Here is a 13,485-nt window from a genome sequence, read left to right as displayed (position 1 = left end):
CGCGCACACACACACACACAAATAAAAACCCCCACTATCTCTCCAGAACCCCTGGCAGAAGTGTCCCCAAATTTATGTCACCAACCCTTTCCTGCATCCTCCCCAGGCACAGCAACCTTCAAAGGAATCTGACTGAGCATGTCAATTTTAGAGGGCTTAGGTCAACGTTTAAACAGAAGTCATGATGCCACCATAGCTGTGGGGCACTGCTGCACCACTATAATGTGGCTCTAAGGGCTTGGCTACACTGGCACTTTACAGCGCTGCAACTTTTGCACTCAGGGGTGTGAAAAAACACCCCCCTGAGCGCTGCAAGATACAGCGCTGTAAAGCCTCAGTGTAATCAGTGCCGCAGTGCTGGGAGCACAGCTCCCAGCGCTGCAAGCTACACCCGTAAGGGATGTGGTTTACGTGCAGCGCTGGGAGAGCTCTGAAATGTCAAGTGTAGCCATACCCTAAGTGTCTTAGTCAATTTTGAAAATGGAGCTTACAATGCCAAGTCATTTGAGACACTTTGGGAAATTTTACCCTTTAAAACCAGAAGGGACCATTATTTAGGTTCTTGTCTGAATTTCTGCCGAGTACAGGCCATGGAATTTCACCCAGTGATGCCTGTATGAAGCCGATAACTTATGGTTGAGCTAGAGCATCTCTCTCAGAAAGGCATCTCCTCTTGACTTCAAATGATGGCGAATCCACCATATTCCCTGGTAAATTGATCTAGTGGTTAATTACCCTGATTTAAAAATTATCCTAATTAAAATTAGTTAATTAGCCTGACTGTTAAAAATGTTCAGCTTATTTTATTTAAATTTATTTAGTTTCAATTTCCAGCCTTTGGATCTTTCTTATACCTTTATGTGTTAGATTGAAGGATCTGTACCGTAAGAAATGTTTTCCCTGTGTAGGTACTTCCTGTGAGCAGGTTATCTTATAACCTTCCATTGATAAGGTAAATAAATTGAGCATCTTAAGTCTCTCGTTGTAAGGCAAATTTTCCAGACCTCAAATCATTCTTCAGTCTCTTTTCTGATTGTGACTAAAGATGGACCTAAGTCGGAACCCTTAGATCTTAACCTCCGCATACATTGGAAGAGTTTGGGTTTGGATCTAGATCACAATCCAAGGTAAAATCCTGGCTCCGCGGAAGTCAACAGTTTTGCAGTTGACTTCACGGGAGCCAGGATTTCACCCCAGGCTCTATGGCTCAGAGCTATGTCTGTTTAGGACACGGTGGTAAACACATGATCAAAGTGGGTGTATCATGTCAATATAACTTGAAGGTGGTTCAGCCTTATTTAACATTTTTCCTGTTTGTTTTTTATACATTTGAAGGCTATTTGCTTCACTTTAACAATGAAAAAGATATTTGTATTAAAATCAGATGCAAAATAACTCTCTGTGCTATAGCATAACCTGATTTTAATTTATCTTTCTGTGTGCATAAGGCCTGATGTTGTTTGTTAGAAGTTGGGAATTATTTTTTTTTTACATGACTGAAGAAATCGATCCTGCATAACAAAGTTAACTTGGAAGAAATACAGGCTTAGAATAAAAATTTTAGTGTGATTTCAAGACATTTAAGAAAAGCGAATTGTCCACTGGTGTAATTGCAAGATGTGTGGAAACTCAGCCAATCGTCATGCATATATTTGTATACTGTAATCCTATTGGTTCAAATGCTGTAAGGATTGTCTTGGGATTTTCTTACACTTGCTTAGAAGCCCGATTTCATGAAGTATAACTTTATCCAAGGGAGAGTATTATTTTCACTGCACAGTACATGGAGTTCTGTTATACCTGTATCCTTTTTTATAGCCTTTTGCTTACCTGTTTGGCACATATATATGTAATATATATATTTTTTGACAGGAGAGCAAAATTAGATGTGTATTTTTAATAGTCAGCAATATAGTATGGGTGGGCAAGTACAATTTGTGCCTGGTCTGGTAAATTTCTATTACGATTTTACAAGGCTCACTGCTATCTTTGTATCAAAAAGCCAGCATGGGCCAAAATCTGCTCCCATTTACAAAATGAGTGTAAATCAAGAGTAACTGCTGAAGCCTCTGTATCCATACCACACCACACTCATCACCATGGTATCTGAGCACCCTCTGCATTTACACCGGTGGAACTCAGCAACACCTTCGTCCCAACATCTGTCAGTCTCTTTTTCTGCATCCTTTCTCCCAACTGACTAATCATTTTAACCAATAGGATTGCAGTATGCAAATTAATTATTGATGATCTCAAGGGAGGAAGTGGAGGAGAAGAAAAGTGCTGGAAGGTTGGAGTGATTTACCACTCATGTCACAATTAGCCACTCGGGAATATATTGTTCATAGGGTAGCAGCAGAGTGAGACGGGGCGAGAGGAGAGGCATAGGATTGCAGGGGCTTGAACACAGGCAATTTGGTTAGCGATTAGAGGATGGAACTGGGATTTAGGAATCCAGGGTTCTGCTTCTAATCCCAACCCTGCTACTGGCTTTGGGTGAGATCTGTAGCCTGTATTATGCAGGAGGTCAGACTAGATCAGCGGCTCTCAACCAGGGGTCCGAGGCCTGCTGGGGGGCCAGGAGCAGGTTTCAGGGGGGCCACCAAGCAAGGCCAGCATTAGACTTGCTGGGGCCCAGGGCAGAAAACCGAGGCCCAGGGCAGAAAGCTTAAGCCCTGCTGCACGGATTTGATGCCCAGGCTTAGAGTCCCACCACCCGGATTGAAGCCGAAGTCTGAGCAGTGTAGCTTGGTGGGAGCCCCTGTTGCCTGGGGTCACAGGCAATTGCCGGCTGGCTACCCCCTAATGCCGGCCCTGGCTTTTATATGCAGAAAACCAGTTATTGTAGCACAGGGGGGCCATGGAGTTTTTATAGCCTGTTGTGGGGGGGTGCTCAGAAAGAGAGAGCTTGAGCACCCCTGGACTAGATGATCATAGTGATCTCTTTACGCTTTAAAATCTGTGACTGTATGAGAGAAGGAAAAAGGAGAGGCAGGAGAGATGAGGAATGGAGATCAGATGAATATCAGAGCAAATCCATCGATCAAACCCTGCTCATACATGAGTACTCCCTCGTTTTCCTTGCTGCTATATACTGCTTCAACTTGGCACTGTTGCAAATGCAAAATGCCTAGAAACACACAATTGGTTTCCAAAGGCTAATGGGTCTGTGGCTTCTGGCGTCGCCCTGGATTTCTGCTTCCATTGCCAGGGTTGGGCGGCTGATTGTAGGTTACGAAAACAACCACATGTGCTAAGAGCTGTGGCCACGCAGCTGGGCTGGGTTTAATTAAATAGGGCCAGGGCTGATGGAATCTGTTCCCTGCAGATGGGGCACTGTGTGAAAGGTGGAATCCCGTGCTCCATCCATCTAGGAGGGTGGCTAGGTGAGGAGAAGGAACTGTTTACACCATGCGGCTGGCACATGCAATTAAAACCTTTCTCTCCTGGGGCTCGTTAGGAGAGGCCTGGAGGGGATGCAAAGTGAAGCCGGAGGCACAGATGGTGACTGGGTTAGGCTGAGGCATGACCCTGCAGGGGGGCTGGGAGGCTGTGTGGAGCCATGAGGAGGAGCATTGGCTGGGGGAGAGCACGCAGCTACCCTTGGCTGCACTGACTGTACTTGCCTTCCCCTCTCCTGCCAGAGCACTGCTCCTAGGATCCCCAGATGCCACCTGGGTCATCAGTAAGCTCTGCCTCCAGACAGGCGTCGTGATTGTGGTAAAGGGAGAAGCAGATGGGCTGCCAGCGGGGGGGTAGGACAGGCTGAGAGCCGTGTCTCTCCTCTCCGTGGCGCTGATGTAAGTGAGAAGTAGTGCCATTGAACTTGGTGAACCCTGCTGTCAGAGAGCAGAGAATCAGGTCTGAAATGATAGGGATGGGGCAGAACTAAATCAAAATAGTAACAGACGGGAAAGGCCATGTGGTCCATCTCCGAAGAGGGGGGTGTAAGGACAACAGACCTAGAAAGTGTCCTGTTTACAAACATGACTTTTAGCCCCCAGAAGTAGTGATGGAAGAGTTCTATGTCTGGCAGGAAAGGTGCCACCCTGAAGTCCTCTCTTTATCTGCATAACCAGCACATGCTGCCCTGCCATGGTCCCTTGGCATGTCAGCTAGTACTGATCACCTTGGGGGATTTTGTAGTGGGGACGCATGATCACTAGGAAATACGCCAACAGCTCCTGTCTGTAAATAGGATTCGGATGGTGATGATCTTTGCTCACTGCTGACCTGAGCTAGGCTTGAACCATCAACAGGAGGCTTTATAACCCATGAGCAAATCCCTGAGCTGTCCATTGTCCCCCACCTGTGGCCTCTTTTTCATAACTACTCAAATATCCTATTAATCCACCTCCTCATGAGTGGCAAAAGCAGGGCCGCCCAGGGGATTCAGGGGGCCTGGGGTCTTTGGCGGTGGGGGACCCCCGCTTCGGCAATAATTTGGTGGCGGGGGGGTCCTTCCGCTCCAGGACCCACCTCTGAAGTGCCCCGAAGACCTGCGGCGGGGACTCCCGCCGCCGAATTAACACCGAAGCGGGACCCGCTGCCGAAGTGTCCGGTCTTCGGTGGTAATTTGGCGGCGGGGGGGGACCCCCCCGCTGCCGGAGCCCCGGAGTGGAAGAAGCTCCGGGGGCCTGGGCCCTGCGAGAGTTTTCTGGGGCCCCCGGAACAAGTGAAGGACCCTGCTCCAGGGGCCCCGAAAAACTCTCATGGGGGCCCCTGCGGGAGCCAGGGCCTGGGGCAAATTGCCCCACTTGCCCCCCCCCCCCCCCGGTGGCCCTGGGCAAAAGAGCCTTGGCTGTGAAGAAGCTCACAACTAGTTAAGTCCTGTCCTAATGCAGTGAAAATCCTGGTTGCAGTGGTATGGGGGGTGGGCAGCAGTTTTCCCATTCCAATCTGCCGTTAGCTTTGACAGCTTTGAGCTTTTAATGTGCTAAGGAGGATATTCACTTCTAGTGTCAGATGAGGAGGGTCAAAGATCAGTGGTGCCTGATTCTCCCTTGAGGCCAAGAGCATATGGGCTGTGAAGAGCAGGATGAGCCAGTGGAGAGGATGCGGAGGGATGCAGGTGAGGGATGATTGCTCTGGAGACATGAAAACCTGGTTACTACATTTAGGGAATAAACCACAGCTGGTGCCTGTTGGGAAACGGAAGTAATTGAATAAGTGGCAATAACAGAGAGAGAAGAAAGCAGGAAGCAAGATGTGACTTGTCATATCCATCTAGTTTTTTGAAACAGTCAAAGGCCTTGTCAGGCCTGGTTTTGATTCCCAGAGCTGACCAGAGTCTGGATTGTGGCTGTTTCAGGGGCTGGGTGGGAGATGGCTGCACAGGTCAGTATTACACAAAGGGGCTTCCCAAGCACCTCCGCTCCCACTCCCAGAGGTGAACTTCCCGTTCCTGTCGTCTCTCTCTTTTGACCAGGAAACTGCCCCCGCAGGTCTTCTCTCAGCCTTCTGTGAGAGCTTAAGCTGTGTGGAAAGGCATGTGGAGTCTCTCTCCCTTGACGTCAGTGCTGGGCTGATCTTTTCCCTCTGGTTTACTACCCTGCTTCCTTTTCTTTACTGACACCTTTGGCGGTAAGATTTCCTGTCAGAACTGCTAATAAACATGATAGAGACTTTCTTTTACAAGACTGTGTGGGAGCTGCTGGGCAGGCCTGGCTCTTCACTGGGCCACCACAGAGCTTGTACTTCCTCTGGAAACCTCCCCGTAGTGAGAGCTATTAGAAACTCCAGATTCGTAGGGCTTGTCTACATGGGGAAGTAGCCAGGAATTGCTATCTCAATTGCTACCTTCCTGTGGGAAGTAGATTAAGCTAAACCACCCAAAGACACTTTCTAGTGCAGAATAAGAGCGTCCACATGGGGAATTAGTGTGGAATTGTTATTGTGCTTTAAAGTCACACCCTCGGCTGTTTTGCAATAGCCTCCCCACATAGACAAATCCACAGAGAGTAAACACTGAAAACCGAAACAATTTGGAAGAAGGAGGAAGGGGTCTGAATGTTGCATTCTAGGGTATGTCTGGGGGAGGAGGGGGTAGTGCTTGGCTATGAGGGGGTTTGCTGAGAAATGTATGGGGGGAACATATTTTAACATGCTGTAACAAATACAAAATATCCAGCTTTGCAGACAAGGCTGTTGTTCTCTATCTGGCAGGGAGGGTTCTGCCAACGTGGGCCTCGTTTTGTTAAGTCACTTGCAATGTTTGAGATAATTGCTGTGAATTATTGTGCCATATGCATTTGGATGTGAGAGGAATATATGTGACCCCTGTTTGGGTAGCAAGAGGTTTTCTGTGGGAAGTTTGAGTGCCTGACAGGCCCAGGCACTTCCTGAGAAGACATTTTCAGTGATCTCTGAGCATCTCAGACATGTACATATGACCTGCATTGCTGCTTTAAAACAGAAGTTGAATGTTCAGAGCAAAGGGTATTGTTCATCTTAGCCACACCCCAGGAGCAGATGCAGTGCCAGGCCCTGGTTTCAGAAGTTGGCCTGTTACATGGAAAGCCTTTCAGTCAAGTGTCTCGGATTAGGAACATTCAGCTTATTATGGTTGAAAATGCATCACCATGTCAGAGAGGGCTAACCGTGTTATGGGATGTTCAGAAGGACTATGGGGAAGAAAGAGATTGAATACCAGTTGCTGGTCTAATGTATGGTTGTTTGTGGTAGTGCCTACGGACCCGCCATGATCAAGAACCCATTGTGCTGCATGATGCACTGACACATGTAACCTTTCTGCCAGGCCGAATTGATAGCAGGAAGGGCTGGGTTTAATGCGTAGGGGTCCCTTCCCTACAACGTAATGCAAAACCAGCTCGAGCCCCCACCCAGTGACCTGGGAAAATCTTACACACACCCCTGGGCGCCTCGAAGAGGCAATACTTCCCCTCTCACAAGCACAGAGTCTCGGTGTAGCAGAAAAGGTTTAATTACATGAGGTAAACAACAAGCATTAAATTGGGAAAACACCTCAGCTAGAGTTCATGGACCAAACCGTGAGCAAAGACCCACCCCAGGAAATTGGGCCGTGTCCTTTTCCCTGGGCTCTTGAGCCCAGCAACCCCCAAATCACCCCAAGACTCCGAAGTCCAATACCCCAAATGTCCCTAGAGTCCAGCAACCCAAAGATCACCCACAGTCCCAAAAGTCCCGCAACCCAAAAGTCTCTGTCCTGGGTTAGTGCAGCCCCAGAGTTCGAGAGCCTATCTGCAGAGGTCCCCCTCCCCCAGCCTGGGTAGAAAGGGGCACCTTACGTGGTCCGGGGTCAACTGCCCTGCCTCTCCATGGGGTTCTGCTTCCGCCTTCTCCACGAACTGCTCCGCTCTACCAGCCACTCCACTCTGCTCCTCCAGCCGTCCCCACAAACTGTTCCGCTCTGCTCCGCCAGCTGCTCTGCTCCACCAGCCGTCCCCACAAACTGCTCGGCTCTGCTCACTCTGTGGGCCGCTCCACCCATCCCACAGCTGCTCCGCTCTGCCAACTGCATTGCTCCACCAGCTGTCCCGTGATCCGCTCCAGCCGTCCCCACAAACTGCTCAGCTCCACTCACTCCGTGGCTTCACAACTGCTCCACTCCACTCTGCCAGCTGCTCTGCTCTGCAGTATAGCTTCAGGCTCCCCCACTAGTTAGCACAGTACTCAGTGCTCTCAGCTCAGCAATTCCAGCTCTTAGTGATTTCAGCTCACGGTAGGGGAGCCCCAGTGCTAGTGCACCATTAGCCCAAAGTAAGTTCAGCTCAGCAACCTGTATCTAGATTCTTAAGGGAATCAAAAATCAACTCTGATATTCCATAGTGGAGAGAGGAGTAGGTAGAACTGGTGCTTCTGGCTCACACAAGGAGCCTACAGCACCAGATACAGATACCTGTCCCCAGCCTCTCTCAATTCACTGGGTTTTGGAACCCATGTCCTTTGTCTAGCAAGTGCTATTTAGCTGATAGTGAAACCCTTTATCATAAAACAGTTTCATAGTTCCTCATTCACTTAATCAGAGTGACAACACTTTATTCCTCCTGTCCCAATAAAAAGAAATTGGGGATCCCACAGCTGTGAAAGTAACCATTTTAGGCTGCTGTGGGCTATGCTAGGTGGAGTGGGTGTGCCTATGCAAACATGATCAGCCTCTGAAATTCTTTTCCACACTCGTCATAATTCACCACCAGATGTCAGGGTAGAGCTCATCCTGACTCTGCTTACACACATAATGAGAGACGAAGAGTTTACAATCTCAGTAGACACGTCATGCAAAGGGGAGGGAATAGGGATAGAACAGACAAGCAGGGTGAGGGTCAGCAAATGGCAAGGTAGTGCCACCATTTAAAAAAATTCTTGGCATGGTCCTTGATGAGAAGGGTTAGTGTGGTGGACAAAGGTGGAATTTCTCTGGGGAAGTTGCTTCCTAACCTCTGTCACTTAGTGGCTGCTTTATGCCCTGAAGCATGAGTGTTTCTGTAGCCCTTTAAAAAAAAAATACAAATAGTGTGACCCAACTAATGTAACTGTGGATGTCCCTTATCCATTTTGTAATCCTGCTACGGTCTTGACTCCAGTGATCTTTTGTGGCAATGAGTTCCAGGTGTGAATAATGCATTGTGTTAAAAACAGATTTTCCTTCTATCAGCTTTAAATGCTCTGCCTTTCTGTTTCCCTGAATGTCACCTTGTTCCTGTAGTATGAGCGAGTAAAGAGGAATGGCCATCTACTGTTTCTGTCCCATTCCTTTTTTCTCATGCCTCTGTCATGCCCAGCTCAGCTCCAATTGCCAGTGATGGTGTCAAGGTCAGAAGGGAGCCAACTGGTGGAGCAAGTGTGACATGATGATGACGTCTTCTAAGTAATTATTTTAAGTTCCTAAAGGGGGCAAGATCCTCAGCTGGTGCAAATCGACATGGCTCCCTGAAGCTCAATGCCTGGTGGTGAGTTACGCCCACTGAGAATCCGGCTCATGTGTCTGGCCCTGTTGCTCCCGGGACAGAAATGAATTCCAGATGGAATGAATTGTACGTGATGGGAGCACCAAGGGTGCAGTGGAATGCGCAGAGCCCTTTAATCTGCTCACACAATAGCACAACTTTGTATGTTATAACTTTCATCGGGATGCAATGATGTGTTCTCCCCCTACCCCCTCACCCCCTCAGCCGTGGGCTTTGTTCCATTGCCCAATCTTCTTGCAGACACTGCTCCAAACTCCCAGGTTCCTAGGAGGCCTTCAAATAAATCTTGGCATTTTAAAAGGCCATTTCCCTCCACCCTACATGTCGGCAGTAATCCGAGGACAAACGGCCCCCTTTATATAAAAAGGAAAAAAATCGGCCCCAGTCTGCAGAATAATGCGAGGGGCCCTTTCCAGCCCCCTGAGGATGCTGCTGGAATCCTCCTGCATACAAAGAGGTGATTGATGAACTAAGTCAGCCCGGGAGGAGATGGTACGTGGGAAAAAGCTGAGCAGAGAGGCTCTGAAAGGGAAGCCTTTTCCTGTAAAAGAGCCACCTCCTGGGAGGTCAGTTGTCCCTTAAGCTATTGTGCCTGGTGCACCCAAAGAACAGGAGAAAGTCTGACTAGGCTGGGAGGGGAAAAGGGGAATCCTCTGTTGGATTGCTTGCATAGCAACACGTGACCCCAAAGGTCACAGTAGCACCGAGAAGACATTGAAAGCCCACTGGGTGTGAGGGTTTTTGTGTGGCTGGCTGGCTACAGCAGCAGTTTGGGAGTCAGAACTGGGTTCCGTACCCAGCTCTACTGCTTGACTTAACTGTGATTCTGGGTAAGTCAGTTCATTGCTCCAGGGCTGTTTCCCCATGTGCATAATGTAAGTAACGAGGCTGACGTGCCTTGCACAGAGCTGGACAGGCCTGGAGTGGTTCATGCAGGGCAGGACACGTGAGCCTGATCCACTGGCAGTTAGTCCACTGGGCTTACCCCTCCTGCATCACCTGGGGGTTTTGGTTGTACAGACCCTTCTGTCCAGGGCACTCCCCGCTCCCAGGCACTAATCACCTTTTGGAGAGTGCTTGGAGAGTCCCAGCTTCAAGATGCTACAGGAGAGCAGATGGTTACTATTCCATCAGGCAGGCTGTCCCCCTTCCCCCTCACCTGAGCCGGCTCTGCTCCAGCCTGCTGCTTGGATCTGTATATTGCAGAAGAGGGAAGAGCCTGGTAATTTCTCAGGCTGGGTGGGGAACGGAGTCCCAGTGTGGGGAGACTTCAGGCTTTGCACTTTGTGTGTCGGCATGATGCCAACTTGCTGAGCTCTCCCCAGGCTGCTCCCAGCGGCAATTTTCCTGCCACCTGCCGTCCAAGCCGGGCCGGAGCAATTAGCTTTCCTCCAGGAAAAGCCAGCTCCAGGAACTGATGAGGCTTTAATAACAACAACAGGAAGTCCCCTCCCCCCACTCCCACCTCAAGTGCAAAGACTTGAGAGGAGAAAAGCCATTTCAGGAGAGAGCCTAAAAGGATGTGATGTTTGAATCCATCGCAGCTTCTTGTTTTACCTGTACTAGCCACAGCTGTTGTCCCCCTATCTCAAGGCCAGAAGGGACCATTGTGACCATCTTAGTCTGGGCACCTACACAGAGTATCCCTAAAATCATCCAATCTTGATTTTAAAATGGTCAGTGATTAAAGAATCCACCAGGCGCCTTGGGAAATTGTTCCGGTGGTTCGTTACTTTCACTGTTAGAAATTTACGCTTTATTTGCAGTCTGAATTTGTCTCGCTCCCACTTCCATGGTGCAATGTGATTTGTTTTAGCAGCCGTCCCCATGATGTGCGAGACGGGACTGATGTCCCCAGAGCCCTCCAGCCCGATGCAGTACTACGGAGAGTCCTCTGACACCTACTACCATGTTGACCGCTGGCAGAAACTCCGGACGGCTGTCAGGAAGCTGGAGTTCTGGGAAAACTTCAATGCTGAGCTGATAGGCAGCGGCTTCTTTTCCAAGGTTTACAAGGTAAAGCAATCGGGGTGGCCTGACGTAACATGAGAGGAACTGCCCTGGGACATGGAGCAGCTCTTGGCATGCAGGGTGTGGGATAAATGTGTCCATGCGGAGAACTCCTTCTCCTAACGTCTTTCTTGGCAGGATGCTGCTCTGCCGTCTTACTCCTCAGACTTTCTTCCTCCGACCTCACCCTGTGAGACTGCTTGAAGTTTGGGAGGAGAGGAACCGCCCCCCACATTGACCCCTTTTCCCCCCTTCATAGAAGCTCTGAGAGCGTCGCTTTGGTTTATGATGAGGGGGAAGATGGTTTTGTGCCTGAAGCATGGAACTGGAGGCCAGGAGTTCTGGCCCTGACTGTGCCACAGACTGTGTGTCTCCAACTGGCCCCAACTCAGGCCCTGAGTTTTCTTTTTTCCCAGGAGTGCTCTGCCCCCTCCCTTGCCCTGCCCAATCTGCCCCTTCCTGAGGTTTCGTCCCATCTCTTTCCAGCCTGTTCGAACCCCTCCTGCGAGGCCCTGCCTGCTGCTTTCCACCCTCTCCCAGCTGCCCAAACAGCTGATCAGCAGCAGCTGCTGCCCGAATAGCTGGGCTGGTGGATGCTGAGCACCCGCTATTTTTTTTCCAGCTCCAGAGCACCCACAGAGTCAGCGCCTATGTCACTGAGTGACCATGGGCGACTTGCTGCCTCTTTCTCAAACTCCCCTTGGAGGAGTCTAGTTTGTCAGTGGTTGCCAGGTACTCTGAGAGCCTCAGATAAAAGGGGAGCCATAGAGGAGATAAGAATTGTGACCCTGTCCTGGCCGGTACAAGGCTTGAAGATATTTACACTGTGTGCAGATTTGGTGTTGAAAACAAAACTGAAGTGCGCAGTGAAAAAGAATCTAAAATTAAATCCCACACACTTCCTAAAGTAGCAGCCTCCCACTTCCTCTGGAAGCTCCAGCCCATGCGCTTGTCTCTTGATGCATCGTCACAGTGTGTTAGACTAGCTGGTGTGGTGTTATGGGCCGGTGGGTCATGCAGAGCAGTCAGATTGGGATGGGTGAGAATCCCTCAGGGCAGGAATCCCATAGATCACTGCCGGCTGGTCTTTGATGCCTCGTGAGGTACAAGCAGGTGACACCTAGCAACATACCAGCGGATGATGTGTAGCATCATACCAGTGGGTTACTGCTGTGTTTTGAATGTAGGAGCTTCTGATTCACTTGCTGCATCAGGCACAGCTGAAGTGGGAGGCTGTTGAAACCCCGCTCTGGGTGCTGCTCTCCATATATCACCTGTTCACCTTCTCCATGACAAAGTGCTTGGAGTGTCTCATGCAGGGGGTGTGGCATACACGTGGCAGGGATCATATGTAAATAGTGCTTAGTTTGGGTGTGGATGACCCACTCCCCATTGCCTAGTTGACCTCCATATCCACTGCCTTGTGACACCCGTGCGAACAGCCCATGGGGTGAGGGGGGTTAGTTTCTTTAGGAGAATGGGGCTCAGACCTTCAACTCCAGGAGAGGCTGCCATTTCCTTTCCTCTGCTTTTTTCGCAGTGCCACCTTCTAGCCAAATTTGCTTCTCTACTATTTTATTTTACAGTAGCCTTCCAGAACGCTGCAGCTCACCATAGTCTTGTTAATGGGGATGTGACACATACATTGGATGGAAACAAATCTCCGATGGATCCAGCAGTTTGGTCAGAGCCATTTTGGTGTGACTCTGTTCCTTGGGACTCTATAGAATGGCTAGCCCTGGGAACAAGACAGTAACCTCTGGTCTTCTCCATGCAAGCGCAAGATGCTACCACCAGATCAGTGGGTTGACCTATAAAGACACTTTGGGCCAGATCCTCAGCTGGTGTACGTCCGTGTTGCTTTGTTGAAGTGAACGGTGGTATGCTAGTCTACACCAGTGGGGGATCTGCCCCTCAAAGTGTAGAAAATTTAGCAGTTAATTAGAAGTATAATTGTGTGTTGACTTTTCAAGGTGCTAACTTATCTTACATCCATCACTGTGGTATCTGAGCCCAGTATCTGTATAAAGTTTTGGTGGATTTCTGGTTGAGAGAGACTTGTTTTAAAGGGTATCTCCAGCTCGAATGGTATAGTAGCTCTTTTCAAGCCTGTGCAATGCCCCTCCCCACTTCCCACAAGAGTCTTGGTTGAGTGATCACTCATCCCCACCTCCAGTGAGTGCCTACTGCCTCTTCTCTCTCTCTTCTGCCTTTCTTTAGCAAATTGCCGTAGTAACAGTTGCTGTTTCTATTGTGCGTGACATTTCCAGTCTGTCCTACTGCTGAATGGGATTCCAGCAGTAGGCAGGTTGGAGACACACAGTTTGAATGACGATAAAATAACTTTTGTTAAAAGCAAATATATAAGAAAATAAAGGTTGAATGAGATGCTTGGTTCAGAGACTTGGAATGCAGAGAAGGACGGGTCTTGGCTATTGTCCTACACTGGGACTTGACATTTGATTGGAGACTCAAGTGTTACGGTTACTAAGCATGATGATTGTTTGCATTCCCAATTCCCCATCTT

General features: G+C 49.2%; 1 protein-coding gene across 2 annotated transcripts in view; it reads left to right on the top strand.

Moving 5' to 3' along the window:
• LOC127036003 (dual specificity testis-specific protein kinase 1-like) overlaps positions 1-13,485 on the top strand; it is a 61,635-nt gene that overhangs the window by 26,289 nt on the left and 21,861 nt on the right. The window contains exon 2 of one of the 2 annotated variants that reach the window (XM_050926419.1): positions 10,765-10,964. In XM_050926419.1, the coding sequence (XP_050782376.1) occupies positions 10,776-10,964 (189 nt within the window). In that variant the 5' untranslated portion in view covers positions 10,765-10,775. The remainder of the gene's footprint in view (positions 1-10,764; positions 10,965-13,485) is intronic. The other variant, XM_050926418.1, reaches the window with a different exon arrangement.

This window comes from Gopherus flavomarginatus, chromosome 17, assembly GCF_025201925.1.
Source record: "Gopherus flavomarginatus isolate rGopFla2 chromosome 17, rGopFla2.mat.asm, whole genome shotgun sequence".
NCBI lineage: Eukaryota > Metazoa > Chordata > Testudines > Testudinidae > Gopherus > Gopherus flavomarginatus.
The sequence above is the reverse complement of the archived record's forward strand: the minus strand, read 5'-3'. Positions and strand labels throughout refer to the sequence as shown.